Source organism: Anas platyrhynchos, chromosome 22, assembly GCF_047663525.1.
Source record: "Anas platyrhynchos isolate ZD024472 breed Pekin duck chromosome 22, IASCAAS_PekinDuck_T2T, whole genome shotgun sequence".
In the NCBI taxonomy this organism is placed as follows: Eukaryota; Metazoa; Chordata; class Aves; order Anseriformes; family Anatidae; genus Anas; species Anas platyrhynchos.
In genome coordinates this window covers 3,944,549-3,962,074 of record NC_092608.1, presented here as the reverse complement: position 1 = coordinate 3,962,074, position 17,526 = coordinate 3,944,549, and the positions used below count along the sequence as shown (strand labels likewise).

At 44.2% G+C, this 17,526-nt stretch overlaps 1 protein-coding gene across 3 annotated transcripts in view; it reads right to left on the bottom strand.

The window, feature by feature from the left end:
• Positions 1-194: 194 nt before the first annotated feature.
• The window catches only part of MIB2 (MIB E3 ubiquitin protein ligase 2), a 40,132-nt gene continuing 22,800 nt past the window's right edge, over positions 195-17,526 (bottom strand). For 2 of the 3 annotated variants that reach the window (XM_027443306.3, XM_038166605.2), the window contains 15 exons: positions 16,322-16,516; positions 15,738-15,880; positions 15,063-15,170; positions 13,785-13,889; positions 12,926-13,088; positions 11,832-11,965; positions 9,830-9,978; positions 9,065-9,221; positions 8,580-8,734; positions 7,622-7,748; positions 7,096-7,326; positions 4,966-5,144; positions 3,844-4,028; positions 3,016-3,081; positions 195-1,413 (listed from right to left, as the gene is read on the bottom strand). In XM_027443306.3, coding sequence (XP_027299107.1) covers positions 1,172-1,413; positions 3,016-3,081; positions 3,844-4,028; positions 4,966-5,144; positions 7,096-7,326; positions 7,622-7,748; positions 8,580-8,734; positions 9,065-9,221; positions 9,830-9,978; positions 11,832-11,965; positions 12,926-13,088; positions 13,785-13,889; positions 15,063-15,170; positions 15,738-15,880; positions 16,322-16,516 — 2,339 coding nt within the window. In that variant the 3' untranslated portion in view covers positions 195-1,171. The remainder of the gene's footprint in view (positions 1,414-3,015; positions 3,082-3,843; positions 4,029-4,965; positions 5,145-7,095; positions 7,327-7,621; positions 7,749-8,579; positions 8,735-9,064; positions 9,222-9,829; positions 9,979-11,831; positions 11,966-12,925; positions 13,089-13,784; positions 13,890-15,062; positions 15,171-15,737; positions 15,881-16,321; positions 16,517-17,526) is intronic. The other variant, XM_027443308.3, reaches the window with a different exon arrangement.

The window sequence follows — 17,526 nt, the reverse complement described above, 5'->3', positions numbered from 1 at the left end:
CACTTGTGTATAATTGTGTCATTAAAGATAGATACCACACACAAACACAGAAGGATACGTACACACACGCATGGCACGCTAGCCCTACAGGTTGGCACTTCCACCAACAGTTACTTTACAGGACAGAGTCACCGGATAGTATTTCTTCAGTCAGACAGTTGGAAAACACAATACAGCCAGATCCATAGTTCAGCTACTGTTTGTACATTCATTTTAATGCTCAGGAAAAATATAGATTTTATTTTATTAAGTTTTGCTGCAAAACAAAGAAACCAAAATGAAATCCCTCTTTCTCATCTCTTAATTATTACTATTTATTTTCTTTACACTTTGATTGGAGTATTTAACACCTGCCTTTGGCATTATGGATAGAAAGCTCAGGAGTCTCTGAACACACCATTGTGCAGAAAAAAAACATGGAAGAAGAGTGTCACGTAGAAGTTCCTGTTGTAACAACATGTTTTCTCCAATCAGTGTTCACTACTTTATCTCTAAGGCACACGCTCTGTTCCCAGGATCTCATCACATCCAGATTTGCCTCTGTCAGTCCGAATTCTTGTTGAGCCCCCAAGTTCCAGTTCAGAGAACACGCTGTCAGAGGACATCACCTCCCTACCAGCGACAGGCAAGGAGGAGGACTGATGGCCAGGACTGATCTCCTCTGATACCTCCTCCTGTGAAGTGCAAGCGTGTGCTTTTTGCCTCTGCCTGCCGAGGGATAAGGCTGGTCCTTCTCCAGCGTCTCCTTCAGAGCACTGCCGAGTGCCAAGGCTCCAGCTCTGCCCCTGCAGGGCACGGGATGTGCTGCAGGCACTGGAGCTGGATGCCCTTGAAAACACCTGCGTATGGAAGTCTATCACCTCTGGTCTGCACGTCTCTTCTGACTTCAGTTGACAGTTCAGTGTTCTTTACTTCACGTCTTTCTGATGGAGCAGCAGCCCCAGGCGAGGCGGCTGCCTGCCCTGCACCACTCCTTGCCTGTATGACACTGGGAGCAGAGGGGACTCCCTCCCTCCACCTCCACCCCAATCACATTATTTGTCTCCCCCCCCTCTCTCACGCTGGCTTTGCAGGTAGCCAAACCCAGACTGAGCAGCGCTTCTCATCTAAAATGCAAACAAAAAGGAAGTAAATGAGGGAGGTGGGAATGGGAAGGGAAGCAAGCATATCCTTAGACAAAGATCTGAATCCTCTCCCGGATAGCCTGCCGGCAGATGGGGCAGACAGTAAGGGCTGTGCTGCAGTCTGGGCAAGAGCCATGTCCACACTGGAAGACCAGTTTGATTTGGTCGTCGATGCAAATGGGGCAGGTGATGCGCTCTTCCATCTGCCGGTAGCGGTTCTGTAGCTCCTCCATCAGCTTCCTCTGATCTGTGGATTCAGAGCTCGGGCTGCACTCCACCTCCGTGCTGTCTGCAGGGCGGGAGAGCAGGGAGACAGTTAGTGGCTACTGTGCTCTGCCTCATGCAGCATCTCTTTAATCAGACTGTCCCTCAATGAGCAGCAATTAGCTCAGACTAAACTCTCTTCACTGAGCCTTGTCCAGGGATTCCACAAACAAAAAGCCAGAGATGATGCTTTTTTACACACTGGCCAGTGCTGCTTTCCTGTTTTCTTGCTCAGCGTTTGTTTATTTGTTTGCTTTTGTCTGCCTGTTTCTGTTTTAAAAAAGATAAAAGAATCAAAACAAATAAAAAGAAAATGCAAATGTTGTCTGATCTGTCCTGCCTTAGCGTTCTGGAATATACTGGTGCTACCTTTAAGTAAAAGCTTTTGGTGCTGGTTGTGATGTTCTGCCATACTAGTCCAGGAGTCCTCACAGTGCTATTGGTACCATGCTCTCTTAACCTCCTGATTACATTTAGGGTTCAAATTTCTGCTGGTATTTTTCAGGACACACATGGTAAAACAAGACGACATCATTTGACATCACTTACAGTGACTTTTGCACACATGAAGCTACACAAGTAGAGTCCTTTAGTCGACTCTATATGCAAAATTCAGTGGACCTTACAGAGATAGTTGCTCTACATAGATGAAATGTGAAAGAAGAACCCCAAATAATTGAAAAACTGCCAGCTCAGGGAAATATACTCTTTCCAGTTTCACCTCAATACAGCCTCTGCTCATCTTCTGCTCCTTAATCTTTGATCAGGTAGTTTTACACTTCAATCAGATGTCCCTTTCCCCTTTCCTGGACCAAGTTGTAGTTCAGCAGTGTAAGAAGTGACTTCAAATCCATAGAGTGAAGCAAGTTTGGGAACAGAGAGCTTGCTAAGACACACTGAAGACATCACTCATTGTTAAGTCCTGCTGATATACTCAGACTGAGATATTCCTTTCTGTAACTGCAATCTGCATGCAAATACATCCTCTGGAATTCGTGTTTCCATTTTGATGCCATTTAGCAGTCTGGAGCAAAGACAAATGCTCCCACCTACTGTCAGGCAAACTTTTTTTTTTCCCCTCTCCACTCTTTGGAGTTCCAAAGCTGCCACCATCTTGATGACACACATTTGCCATTCTGGATGGAGTGATACAGACACAAGACAATCTGTTTTAGGTGAGGCTGAAGATCTTTATCAAAACAACCCAGCTCAACAATTCTTAGAGAGCTGGCCAATGCCAGCCCTGCACAGGCACTGGAATTTCAGCCAGGTGAGAAGCAAGGCTTTCACAAGCTGCCATTTTTCCTTTCTCACAAATTTTCATTGTTAAATTGCTGCCTGTGTAGATAGGTAGACTGGAGGAGACTGCAGTTCTAACTGCAGAGAACCCGATGCTGCACAGAATAAGCTGGGCACAGCTCTAGCTTCCTCAAATGTCCTGTCTCTGCAGCTTGATTTTGGCCCATGCCAGCTGAAAGTACTTCTCTGAATGTAATCAGTGCAATGGGTACTCCCCTCTTTTCTCTCCCCAAAACACAACTTTCTTCCTTATGCACATTTCTCAAACAAATGCTGTGAAGGCCCCTTCCCAATACATAGCACTGAACAGTAGGAACAGCACACATACCTTGCTTGATTTTTTTGGTTATTGTCACTTGACATTTGATGCACTTCTTCATTCTCCTGGAGCATTCTACCAAAATGATACAAGGAGTGATTACAATCAAGCCCACCAGTGCCAGAAGCGAGAGGAAGAGAACAGGCTCAAGAAGATCAGCTTTTAAATGACCTGAGAACTCCCTGGGTGATTATGAGACTGTTCCTGCATGGAAATGAGGACATGGCCTTCTTTTTGAGCTACCTCCTAGGCTTTTGGTTTAGTCCTTCCTATGTTAGTAGCAATTAAAACACCTTTACCTCCTCACATCTCCGTGCTGCCAGAACTGTTGCCATCGTGGAGGCAAAACAGCTCTTTATTCTGTGTGAAAAGGATGCAGCCCTCACACACAGCCCTTACCAAATTCCCTGGGGTTGGACTGAGGGAGCCTTGATGACGTTACAAGCTTGCAGACATGTTTGAGCAAGCTGCCATTAAAATAGCCGAGATACAAATGGGTAACAAAAGCCAGAAAAGGGGGAAATCCTTCTCAGGAGGTTTTGATGGATAAAACACTGCCAGCCAGAACTGAAACATCTGGCCTTCCTTCTGAATTATCCAGGGCATCCATAAGCACTGCCTGGGGGGCCTACCAGCAGGTGCTCAGCACAATGGGTGCCTGTCATGGATAACTTTGGCCATCCTATCTAAAGACAGTGTTGTTGAAGTCATGCTGGGGTTGTTTCAGGTCACACACAGCTCGACAGACCTTGATATATGAGAGTCTAGACAGGGAGGCTGCATGGCGGAACGGGAAAGGGGGAAAAAAAAAAAAAACACAGAAAAAGCAGAACTTACCTTCACAGACAATACTGTGCTGGCAGGGGAAGAAATGGATGAGCAAGGCCAGCTCTGAGCAGACCAGGCACTCTGTGGGGACTGCCACGCTTGAGACACTCAGGTTGGTCATCGTGTTGGGGGTGGTGTGCACGCGGCGAAGGCTGCAGGTGACAGCTGAGCAGTCTGAAGAAACCTGCTGTTCCCTGCAACAGAGAACACCTCGTGAAATTTGAGTCACATACTCCAGGTTGTTCTTCAGCAACACACAAAATTGCATTAATCCCTGGGAAACATTCCACATGGAGACTGCTGGCTGATCAACTGCGGCTCTAACTTGTGTGCCTTCAGTGCCTTTGTGGGACCAACTCAGCCTCTACCTTGGATTCTTAGATTCCTTGGATTCAAAATCCCCAGATGTTTAAAAACGTTTAAAGAGATGTATTTCACCTGTTATTTAAAATGAACCAGGAGCATGGCCAATTACAGAAGCCGCTGTCTGGTTCCCCCTCCAGCAGTAACATACCTGCAGGTCTATGCCCTCAGATCAAACAGAACTCCGCTTTCATGTTTGCAAAGTCAAAATCCAAACAAAAGTTCCTCAGAACCTGAGAATTTTCACTTGCTATTCTTCCCTTGGCACTTTCTAAGCTATTCTCTCGTCAGCTGAAAAACAACCATTTATCTAGCTCTGGAATAAATTCTACAGATTCTGGCACCCACTCTTTCATTGCATTTCGTCTCTGTTCAAACTTCAAATACCTCTAACTGCAGAATCCAGTGAAAGCAAAACAGAATCCAAAATTACCCTGCAGAGAGGAGCTGCTCTTGCCTTCGGTGGACAGTCTTCTCAGACTGCCTCAGGGCTCTCCCAAGTCAGGAGGCTGAATTTGCGTGAGCAGCGTTCATCTGCTTTTGCCAACTGTTTCCAATGGCAGAACGCACCCTTAAAGAGGCCCTGAGAAACACAGCGCCAGCAACCAGCTCCAGATGAAACAGGAGGTGCTCAGACTGACATCTGATGTGTTTCAGGAAAGCTTCATCCTTCCTGGCATGGCAGCTGTGACACCACAGTGCTGGGGAAGCACTCAACATTTTACAAGGAAATTTACTGCAGTTAGTTCCCAGAGGACGTGGGTTTACCTGAATTTCTGTGAAAAGTCTTTGATGATCTGGACAATCCTTCCATCTGTAACAAGGTCTAAAGGAGACTTTCCCCGATGGTTTGCATAATTAATATCTGCTCCTTCTTGTGCTAAGTAACATGCAATTGCAGTTCCAATATTCAACTCTACGTTTCCAAGAAAGCCAGAAGCCTGCAGCTAAAAGATGTTGAGAAACACTCTGTTAATAGAAAAGTCTGTTACATAGCTGTATGAAATTCTAAACAGAATCTTAATCCTTGTATCGACAATTTAAGAGTGCAATTTTGAACTCACAAAATGCAAGAAGATCCTTCGGCACACAAATAACAGATTCAAGCCTTGCATTCCAGGAACAGAAGTACATAAAACTGCTCCTAAGTGGTACCTAATCATTACTAACCATAGCAATAGGCATTCACTTCTTCAGTTAGTGAAAAGAAAGCACAAAGTGTACACCAAAGGCAGTGCAGTAAATACCAGTTGATGAGCAGCTGGTGTATGGATCCTTAAGCAGCAGCAGCTATTTAAAAAGCCAAGTTTTTATGTACGTGATCCAAACTCTGAACAATTTTCTACTGGTTTAAAAGATCAGAGTGTTTAAGTAGATCAGGGCATGTAACATTCAACATGAAGGAATCTGCAGAATCTAGATACAGCATTGCTGTTAATAGTATTGGGAACAATATTCACAGATGCATCGTGTTGAGATTTCTGCCCCCAGGACTGGCTATTGGCCGCCCCTCATACCAGCTAAAGCCCAGCAGCTAGGAAAGCTGTTGTGCAGACTTAATGAAATGATAAAACCCATTTTTGCTGCTGATCCCTTTGCTTAAATTTATGGGCAGAGACATTCAGGAGTGATTGTTAGGCTGGTGTGAGATGCCACTGTGGATATCAGGACCTGAGTCTGGAGTATCTCCGGTCACGCGCTGGAGCTATCTATTCCTGCTATCAACACTGGTAGATTGGTAATGAGCAACATGAAAGAAGGGTGGTGCACTTTTTGAAGTGTCAATAGGTAGAAAGGAGGAATGGGAATTTGGTACACAGCATGTGCCCCTTCAGAATGTCAGTTTGAATTATGCTTATTTCAAATTACAATACAAACTCTGTGCCAGATTTTTCAATATTATCCCCACAATGGAATAATTCTCAATCCATCCATAATGGATAACCAGTGTTTGCAGTCTTGGCTTGCACTGCAAATTTGGTGCATGCACATGTTGGTATTTATATGGATGACAAAACACTTTGAAAAACTAATCTAATATCTTGGCCAAAAAGACAGATTAAGCTTCCAATACTTACACATCATGCACTGACTTCTAGATCTAAGGCCTATCCTGAAATGACCCATGTTCAGGCTGAGGAAGAAGTTCTGCTCTTCTGAATGTCATCAGCCATGGTACACATACAAAGTCTATCCCTGAGAGGTAGCAGAAATGCTGAAAAGCAGTTTTTCCACTGCACTTGTGCTTTTGCAAATTGACAAATCTTGCAAAAAAAAGTCTAGCGTTGTATAATTTGCTTTTGCTCTGCAGTGAAAGATGGAAAAAGTGTATATATATATTCATATATCCATATATATGGATATATTCATATTTCCATGAATATGGAGCAAGATGGTGAAATCCAGTTCAGGCTTTATAGCAACACAGCCTTCATCATATATAATACGTCTAATCTTTCACATTCTGCAGTACATTTGCAGATAACTGAGGTGTTTGTGGTTAGCTAGCCTCATATTTTCTACGTCATCAGATAGAAATGAATTGCTGTGGTTCTGGGGCAGGAATTAAACCCAAAGGCTCTTGGCTCTGTGAGCAGATTTGTGACCTTTCCCATGTCGAGAAAGCAGCACACAATGCTAATAAAAAAATGGGAGGATACAGGATGAATTGGTGTCTGACTATGCAAAGTTTCGTGCTATAAAGCCAAGCATACTCTCAGCAGATTTATTCACTGCTTTCCCACACGCATTAAGGTTTGCTTCATGTTTAGCTAGACGGGCTTTGCACAATTTCACTGCCATCCTTTGCCCCCTTAGATCCCACTATCTGCAGCCACACCATCATCATCATGCATTCTCCTGCCCTTGGTGCTGGAATTTCTCCAGTTCCCAGCTCACCGTGGAAAGAAGGGACAACCCCATCTCCCCTTCACGCTTCTCCATCATGACTGACATCAGCTGCTGTCGTTCCAAGGCAATGTGCATGGCCGTGTCCCCATCCTCGTCTTCAGCATTGACATCACTGCCTTCGCTGACCAGCAGTTGCACCATCCCTACGTGTCCCTGGATGACAGCCAGGTGCAGAGGGGTTTGATTTCGGTTGTTCTTGAGGTTGACATCACAGCGACCCTTGAAGAGAAGAATTGCATCAAACAAAAAGAGCTATCGCTGCTGAGTTTGGCTGAAGAAGAGCGCTGCAGTTATGGTACTTGCTAAAGCCCTGAGTCTCAAGTCCATCTGCAGGACAGAAATAAAGATATCTCCAAGAGAGTGCTGTGTGATCTAGCTCTCTGTATTTTGGCCATATAACCCACACGCCTCTGCATCACACACAGCATTAATTCAACAAAACTGAGGAGGAAACGTGGGATTTGGAGGATGGGAGAGCTAAGAGTTTTGTTGGTGGCTTTATTTTGTTTCTTACCTCTTTGATGAGAATTTCTGCCACTTCTTTGTGATTATTGAGAGCAGCAAGGTGCAGGGCAGTGAAGCCATCTTCCTTTTTAGAGTCAACTAACTGTCGAGCTCTTGCTAGAATCTTCTTTATGGCTCTAGAACATTGGAGGTAAACCAGAGACAGAAGAATTACTTTATTGGGAAGGAAAACAATGCAGAAGAGACAGGTCTGCCTCTTAGGTTCCTCAATTTTAAACAGGCAGCACTATGAGCTGTCAAATGCGATGCAGAGTGCTCCCACTATCTTGCAGACAATTACAAGAATAAAACAATTACACATTCACTGATGATTTTGTCAGCATAATCATCACAGAGAACCACGCTCCTTTCTGGTATTGCTACACTTGCACACAATTCAGGGCAAATTCTGCCTTTGTCTCTCCAGTATTGGAACAACATTTTCTAACAGACTTTTGCTAGCAGCTTTAATGAGGCAGAGCATTATACCACTCTGCTGCCTTCAAATATTGCACACACTGCCAGGAAGCTTGCTGCAGAAAAGTCACACAGCCTGTCTGTACTAGTGCTTTGCACTACTTGCATTGCTAAAAATATCTCAAATTGGATGTAACGAGTTAGATGATCTCAGCCTTTCCCTTCTTTCTTGCTGAGTAACCATTTCTGCAGAGAATTAACACATTAGCATAAGAATTAAGAACTAGAGAAGCAAGGAAAAGGAAGAAAAACACTCAGATTCTTGAGATCATTTTTTTTTTCCCCAAAAGAACACGTAGCAAATGTAGCAAATTCTCTGCTCTAAGTGCCTTATAGGTAAGTCAGTTCCCCCAGCTCAGCTGGGTGCTAACCAGCTAGGGTTCACAGCTTCTTAAGAAGCATTCAAGCAAGACTTCATCACCACCTAGCCCCAGACCACCTAGCCAAGCTGTGTGTTCCCCAGGAACACATACTGATGTTCGTTCACTTACAGCTTGTTGCCTTTTAGAGCAGAATAGTGGAGCAGGTTGAAGCCTTGGCAGTTCTGGACAGTGAAATCGATGTTGGGTACTTCAGTGAGAATCTCAATGATGACTTTGTAATCTGCAGTGATAGCATAATGCAAGGGGGTGTCTCCCTGGGAATCCTGTAAGAGGATACCAAAGCAGAATACAACACCACACGTTAGCAGCAGGTCAGCTCTCACTGCAAGGAGGAGTCCTGCACAACAGTTGCTACTGGACTGAACTAAGCAGACTCGCAGTGATGAAGGGGTAGACCCCAAACTGGAATTTCAGAGTACAAAATGTAAATGAATACTTCTCTGGTGCACCTCACAGCATTTTAAGAGACCTACCTTCAAATTCTGCTAAGCAACAAACGATGCATGATGTTAAGAGAAGCAACCCCCCACCACAAAAGATAAAAACAACACCAAAACAACCAAAACCCAAATCCCTCAAACCCCCAAACTTACTGGGAGGTTGACATCACAGTTGAGCTCACAGAGGGCCTGCACCACCTCTGCGAATCCTTGACTGACAGCAACATAGAGTGCTGTGCACTTTGCATTGTTTAGCAGGTCTCCATTGGCTCCTTTACTAATAAGCACGCGGGCAACTTCAGCTTGGTTTCTGATTTAAAGGCAAGGAATAAGATAAGTTAGATTCAATGCTGTACAGACAATAGATTTTTCACTTCTTGCAAGCCTACAGAAATTGTTTGTTTTAATTTTTTTGCATCCTCCCAACCTGACCTCATCTCCTCTTAGTACTTAAAAAATAAATAAATCTTCCTAACTTGTACTCTAGAATCTGCTCTGTTTTAAATCAACAGGAATCTCCCACTCATTATAATGAAGAATTCTTCCCTGGGAGCTAACAATGAAATTCAACCTTTTATGTTGCTCTGGAAAACACGTGCACTACGAAAAGCAAGCCACCAAACCAATCCCAACCACTAAAACTCTAATCACCAAATGCTTTTATCACTTGTTCCGATTCCCCCCAAATTTTATAGCATAGAAACTGACCTAGCTGTGGACATTAAGTCAGCATACCAAGAAATTCACCTGTAGTCCTTTTTAGATCACAGGCCAATTTCTAACAAGGCAAAAGAAAAAAACCCTCCCTCCTCAGCTTCTCCCACGTGCTCTGCACACAGACAGTCCATTTACACCTAGAAATGTCCTTTTGCAGCCCTTTAGGTCCTGTCTCAGAGATAGCAAGAAAAGATCTCGTACCCAAAAGCTGCGTAGTGCAGTGCTGTATCCCCCTCTTCATCCCTTAGGTTGACAGTGGCGTGTGCCTGCAGCAAAATCTTGACCACATCCAGATACCCCTGATAGGAGGCGATCTGCAGGGCAGTTCTGCCCTGATTCTTGCTGTCGACCTACAGGAAGGACAAAGACACAGCAAACAGCTCGCTTAGTTAGGAAAAGACCTTGCCCCGAGTTCCGGCCTCAGCAGGATGAAAGCCACCAGCTGCAGAACTGTGGTATGCTCAGAAATGCTACGCAGAAGCTGTGCCCTGACGCCTCTGGTTTACGTACATCAACTACAAGGCTGACCTTGTCCCAAAATATTCCTAACAGGGAAGGGGATTGCACATTTAGTCGAGAAGGGAGAAAAGAGCTGGAAGCCAGGGCTCTGTTTGCAGCTCTGATGCCAAATTCCTCTATGCCTGCAAGCAGAATACTTCTTGACATCTCTGCCAACAATTCTTTTCCTAATAGGAAAATGCATGAGGAGATCAAATTAGCTTTGCCAAGGTTTGGATGCCAAGCCCCCACTGTTCTGTGTTACTCCAGGTACTTCACTGGGCACACTGGCAGGAGGGTAAATCAGTGCTGAGGTGCTACAATGACATTTCTCAAGAACTAAAGGGACTGAAGAACAAAGAGAAGGCTGTATGAAATGCGAGACAAAAAAGGAAAGGAAGCTACTGAAATCAGCAGGAGGTTAAAGAGAAGAGATGAAGGAGCTGGCAAAACCTCAGCTGACTGGCAAGCAGAACAAAGTTTGTTTCCCCTGCAGCTGGTTCTGTGCAGCCGTCAAGAGAGCAGGACAGGCAAGACTTTAATTCACTCGATGATGGGTGAGTCATTCAGGCAAGGAGGCGTTAGAGGCCACTGCATTATTCTGCCATTTACACAAGAAAGACAATGCTGATAAGTTGGAAAGCCCTAGGCAAGCAAATCTAACTTGCACTACAAAGTATATAACACTCTTGCTGTGTGTAATACTCTTACAGAAGTGCTAATTCATTATTAGAAATATTTTAATAGAATATAAAATAGAAATCTAATAAAGCTAAGAGCAATGTATTCCTAACTCTTGGCACTTTCTTATCTGATAACAAACACAGATGTTTGGCTGTTCCTCCCATCTCCAGAGCTCCCTTTATCTTTTTACATAAGGAACTACAGCAAGTACCAGAAAACAATCCATTACAGCAGCTTCAAGGGGCTCAGAATCAGTCCTTTCAGCCATCTGCTTGCTCCTGCCTGCAGACACAGCCTCAATAAAACTTGAGTTTTGCTACCACTGGTTTCCAAGGACACTGCTGAAATACTTCATTTCCCACTTCTCCTTTTTAAACCTGCTTTCAGACCTTAGACCCCTCACTGAAAGGGCTGGAACCTGCAGTCAGCTGGAAAGAGCATCGACTTGAGTTGATGCGATCCTAACAGCAGCACTCTGCAAACAAATTTCTCAGCAGCAAATCCAGCCCAGTTCCCTACTCCTGTCAGACTGGAGATAAGACTCTGCACAGACTTGCACAGCACTGGGATCTGGGCAGCTTTTCTCTTTCCTGTTTCCAACAATTTATTTAGCAAGGTTATTTAAGGACAGATGCATTCAGTCAGACATAACCTGTGGCTTTTCTTTCAGAAAGGGGCTAGATTCTTGGACATCCTGGTACTGTTTTCATATATATACATATTTATATATATGAATACAGGTTTCCCTAATTCTACAGGTACAGTGCCCATATAGGAAATCTAGCAAAAGCCAGCTTTGGAAACACACTGTAGGGACAAAGCTCCAGGTCAGCTTCAATGCCATGCTCTGAAGACATCCAATATTCAACATTTAATTTACATATTTAATCCTACATCACAGCAAAATTAGCTAATACAAGGTCTGAAAAAATAATTTTTCTCCCTTCTCAATCACAAGATTTGATGATAGTATTTTAAAGCACAACAAAGAGTAACCATTCAGGATACTTCCAGAACTTGCCTTGTCTGGGTACTTCTGAAGGAGTTCCCGGACTTTAACCACGTTGTTGAGTGCTGCCCAAATAACAAGACACCCTGCGTGGTCTGACTCTGTCTTCTGCGACAACAGCTTCTCCAGTACAGTAATCAAAGTGCCTGGAGGGGAATGAGAAACAGCAACAGGTTAACAGCCCCAGAGAGCATGTGTATAGTTGGCACAGCACAGCTGCATAATCACTGTACACGCCTGCAATACCTCTTAGCTCACACAGAGCTTTACAGATTTGTAGCTTACACAGAACTCTGGCTTTATGTTTTGAGGACCCAAAAGACAAAAGAGAGCATGATTCAGAAGACCAATATAGAAGAATTACCACCAAAAGACAAATAATCTGAAGAGGAATGAGTTTGGGAAGATGCTGTTGGCAAGAATACAGCTCCTTTCAGACCTGCCCTCCAGCCACAGGTTTTTGAATGCTTGAATGGACAGAGGTTCTACAGGGCAGGGCAAAATTAAAAAGCTTGGGCTTGTATGCAAGTTCTCCCTGGAGTCTAAACTGAGGGAATAGTTTATGACCTATCTGCGTGGCAAAACAAACAGAATCATCAAGTCTGTTCTCTCTCCCACATGTTCCTAACCTACAATGGAAACTAGTGAGGCTACAAGCAATTTTAGGAGCAGATGTACAAAGCAGGCAGAATCCCCTCTACACATCATAAAGTCCCAAGTCCAACTTCAGAATGGACTGGGGAAAACACTCCTTGGTTTGACAGCACGTCCACATAAAGACCTGGGAATATTTCAAGCATTCACAAATTATTATCCTCCTACAGGAAAAGCAGCAGGATAGAACAGGAAATTGAGACAGATCTGGGCAGAAATAACTGAACCTAGGGCAGTACTATGGCTAGCAGTCCCGAGTACAGAGCTCTGTATTTTCCTGTTAGGCCCAGCTTTGCTTCCCCAAAAAGACAAAGCTTGATTTTGGAGCTCTATCCAGGGAAGAAGAGGCAGATGGAGTTTAGCACTGTCCAAAGCGTGCTGCTGTTGTTACAACCAGAGCAAACATTTCTCAACCCCTGCCAGCCCAGACGCCCTCATTCTCACTGTCTCACTTTTAGATTCCTTTGCATTCTCCGTTGTCATGAGATTTGCTTCCTCATCTCTCTGGTAGGCTGTCAGGCAAGCTGGGTTAAACGTCCAGGACTGCTCCCCAACCGACACTCGTAAGTCTCCATCCCCATACACCTTGATCACTTTGCCAATGTGCCCTAGGGTCTGCAACGGAAAGAAAAAGGATTTTTAAAAGGTAAACCAGCAGGCTTCTCATCTCAGAACCAACGCAACACTTCTAAGAGAGGTTTCGCAGGCGGCACTCCTGCTGTGTGAAAAGAAGCACTAAGCAGTGATACGCGCGCAGACAGCCCCCACTTGGAGGACACCAGAGGGTTCTCAGCACTTTCTCTATTACTGGCTTTACATAAGAAGGGTTTCCCAGACATAGTACAAATGTCTACAAAGAAAGCTGGTGAAACAACAAAACTTAGCCCGCAGAACCCTAAGAGAACTGAAAATTGGGGTTAGGGAAGGTTTCCTCTATGCATTTAATTGTTCCTGGTCCAATCAGACCATTTTCCCCACTCAAGCACTTTTCCTGTCTCATTCCAGAGAACAGGGAAGAGCTTAAGAAGTACCTTGTACTTTGGTTAGTGAAACCTCTCATCTGACTTACTGGTAGTCACATTCTTTGCCAGATTCCCCACCTACCCACTTTGCTTTGGGTTCTGCAATAGGATTGTATCAGCAATAGCACTAGGCAACGTTTCTTTGCAAGGCCTCAGCAGTCCCAGCAGGGTCTGTGCTCTCACTGACCAGCAGGAATGCTGGAGGGCCGTGCAAGCCCAGTCACCATTCCTAATTGCTGAGGAAAACTCAGGAAGTTACTGGACTGTCCTGGAACTGACGCGCACTCACAGGTGCCATTTCATCTGTCCACTCCCCATGACCAGGTTGGAATCGCTTCACTGTTTCCATATCATCTATCACTCGGACAACATCACCAACCCAAAAGGTGTTGAGCTACAAGAAAAAAAAAGTCATAAGCTTTTTGGGGGATGAAGCCAAAAAAAAAAAAAAAAAAAAAGCGATCAGTTCCCACCCCCACCCTCAGCAATCCCAACCAAACACCAGACACAAAACCCATCCACACAAAAACCAAGGCATTACAAAACCTAAGTACAGTTCCCAAGAAATCTGAAATCAATGCACTGCAAAACAAACACAGCCCAAGGGCTCCAGTATTGCTGTCTTAAGCCAAGCACACATTTAAAAGGGAAATAGCTTGGGACAGAACAATTTTCTTCTTTTTCTTCAAACCATTCATAAATACTAGTATCATGAAGTACTTGGAACTTTCCTTGGTCTATCCTCTCACCATACCTGGAGACTTTAATTCATTTTAATAAGTTAAATCCATTTTATTTAAAACAGGAAAAGCTTCAGTTTCTTTCTGATGCTTTGCCAGATGCTCCCTCTGCTCACTGAGCTAAGAAAGGGGCACTCTCAAAACCCACTTTTTAAGGAGACCAATTCTGCACAGAACAGTCTGACACTGGACCATCCATTGGTGTAGGCTGGAGATTTTTTTGCCCTGGTGTTCAATTATTTCAGAATTTTGTAGTCTTCCAGCAGCTCCTTCTATACCTATTAGCCCCATTTCTAATAACCCCCATTTCAAGACCATGACCCTCTGGAGAAGGCCACAGCTATCAGCTTTAGAAATGCAAAGTTAGAAGAGATGGATTAAAGGCTCAGGTCATCCAGAGAGAAGCAAGAGAAAGATGCAAGAAGCAGAACAAAATGAAGATATAAGGAAGGAAAAGAAATCAAGTGGAAATGTTGTGGACGAAGGTTTGTCACAGATGAAAGGCAGCAGGAGGATGAGTTGTTGTAGGTCACTTGTTACCCTTCTTATCAAGGGAACAGAAATTAAGAAAGAATGTACCTTAAGAACTTCCAACATTTAAAATCTAAAGGTTCATACAACTGGACCTCCTAGTAGCCCAACTCCCCCAGTCTGCAGCTACCTGTTTCAGCTCTGAGTGCTTGCACTACTCTGCCTAGTACCGCTGCTTTACAGCAGCAGTTTATTTCTTTGGCACTTGCTTGAGACCCCTTGTGTCCTACCACAGCAGGCTCAATTGCCAGCTGCAGCATTTCTAGTTCTGGCCAAGCTCCCTGGTCAGTACGTACCTTGGTCAGAGCTCCAGGATGGAAAGTCCAGCGGGTTTCACTGTTGAACTGGACCCTCACGTCCCCTCTGTCCGTGATTCTGTGCACAGTCCCTGTCTGGCCAATGAACTTTTGACAGAGGGGAAGAAAAAGCAGGGGAAAACCCCTAAATGAATCACATTGCTTAATCCCAAATCTGCTTTAAATGAGATGCAGTCATTTTTCTGCAAAACGAGGGAAAGAGGCTTAAGAAGCTCCCTTAAAGGAGCAGCATACGGGAGGCAGGACAGCAATTGGTATACAAACTGTAAAAAATGCCTGAGAATGCAGCAGAAACTGTCCTCCTCTTTCCAAATGATAAAGGTGAGCAGAGATTACTACAATCTTTTTTTTTTTTTTTTTTAAGACTTTTTTTTTTTTTGCACTGGCTTCCAAGATGCTGAAGCTACTCTTTTGACCCATCTCAGAGTCTTTAGAAATTCTGCAGGGCTCTGCAAGGTATTCTCATACACCCCCAGATTTATCTGAACGTAAAAATCCAACTCCTGTGTCCTATTAATAAAGGATTTCTACTTGTGATTTGCCTACCACAATATAAACATAGAATGTAACATGCTACACAAAGACATTCAGGCAACTTCCTAGCCAGTGGTTACTTCTGCAGTGCTGAGAGAATGAGAAGGAGCAGCAGCATACCTCAGCCATTTTAGGATTCCAGCCCCCATGGCCCTCCTGCATCTCCCGCAAGATGTCGATGTCCAGGAGGCATTTCACCTTGTCCCCGTGCTGGAACGGATGCCTGTCTGTGCTTTCTTTCCTCTGCAGTTCAGCTGGCTTTCCTAAAGGGATGACACCACCCACACACATGGAGGACGCAATAAGCAGCTTTGTGTTGTGCTTGCCTTTGTAACAAGGGCAGCAAATCTGCGTAAGGCTTAATTGATGCAGAACAGGGGAATTCTACTCGTGGAGCACACTGTACTCACTCTGTGGGGCAGCATACACAGAGAGATCCAAAGGATTTGACTCTAACTGGATTGTGGTATGGATGAAACATGAGGTACTTCTAACAACACACACCACAGGCATTCCTTGGGGAGTTTCACGCACCTGCAGCACCAAGAAGCTGCCTTGGCAGATCTCTCTCTTGGGATACAGCTGTGGGTATCTGATGGCCTTACATGATCTAACCACTAGAAGCCCAAACTGTTTTTACCAACCATAAAGCAATGTGTTCACACAGACTTGTTTTCAAGTCACAATTTCTCATGCTTACGCACCTAACTTGGGGAGATGCTCTTTGTAGTAAAAGCCACCAGATGCCTCCACAGTACATTTCAAGTCCACTTTTCCCTTGTGTCCAACTCGGTAGACGTTTGTGGTGCCATCAGCCCACGTAACGCTGGCCACGCTGCGTCCAGTCTCCACATCCCAGCCACGAATATCGACCACACGTCCAGTTTTACCTTCACCACCTGATGGAAAGAGAGGGGAGAAAGCATCCGGCTTGTATTTCGCAGAGACCAACACACAAGAACTCACCTGAGACGAAAATTAAACAACATTTTTCTTAACAAAGTCAAAAACAAGGAGAAAACATGTCTGTTCAACTATTCATCACAGATGAGCAGGCCCAGAGCTGAAAGTCAATAGCTGGTAGATGAAATCCTAAGGGAGATGTTGCTGCCAGGAAGGATTTCTGTGGGGCCCTATCATAGGCTTTACATGCTCCATCTGTATAAGGTGCAAACAATCTCACTCACTTTTTAATTAGAGAAATTAAACGACAGGACAACTGAGTTTGATCGACGCAGAGAATTTCAATGTGAAGCTGACTGAAAGCTGGGCAGCCCTTTGCTTTGGAATAAATATGAAAAAGCTGAACTCTGTAACAGTGTAAGTGCCATTTCTCCTGGTCTACAGAAACGCTGCCCAGCTAGGCAGCACGCTGTGTCATGGCACCACACTGTGGCAAAGTAAAAACACAGCAGCGTTGGAAAATCTGCCCAACATCACCCCAGCACTGGTGAGGTGGAAGAACATCGGGTACTTTACCTGCACAAAGCAGAGAAGAACACCACTGAAACAGTCCAGAAAGTGGAGATTTTAGAATGATATACAAATGCACCGAGTATAGTGACACAGTCTGAATTTGCAGCTTGCCTCCCTCTTTCTGCAACATCTGTCTCACTGGGTTGCCAGCGAGGTTCTGATTGCCTGCAAAGCTTTGGAAATTACCAACTTAAAGGAGTTTACTTTCTCATCTAACTGCACAAGATCTAAAAATGACAATACAAACTAGTGTAATCCTTATTGCTTTACTGTAACTTCCCCTCCCTGTCCAGGTGCTTTTTTCTAAGGAGAGCGTTAGCATCCACTTCCATGGTGTTTGGGCTCAGGAAAAATATGTATACAATGAAAAAAATATGTATACAACAAAAGGAAAAATATGTATTCAATGAAAAGATTTAAATGATTGAAGAGT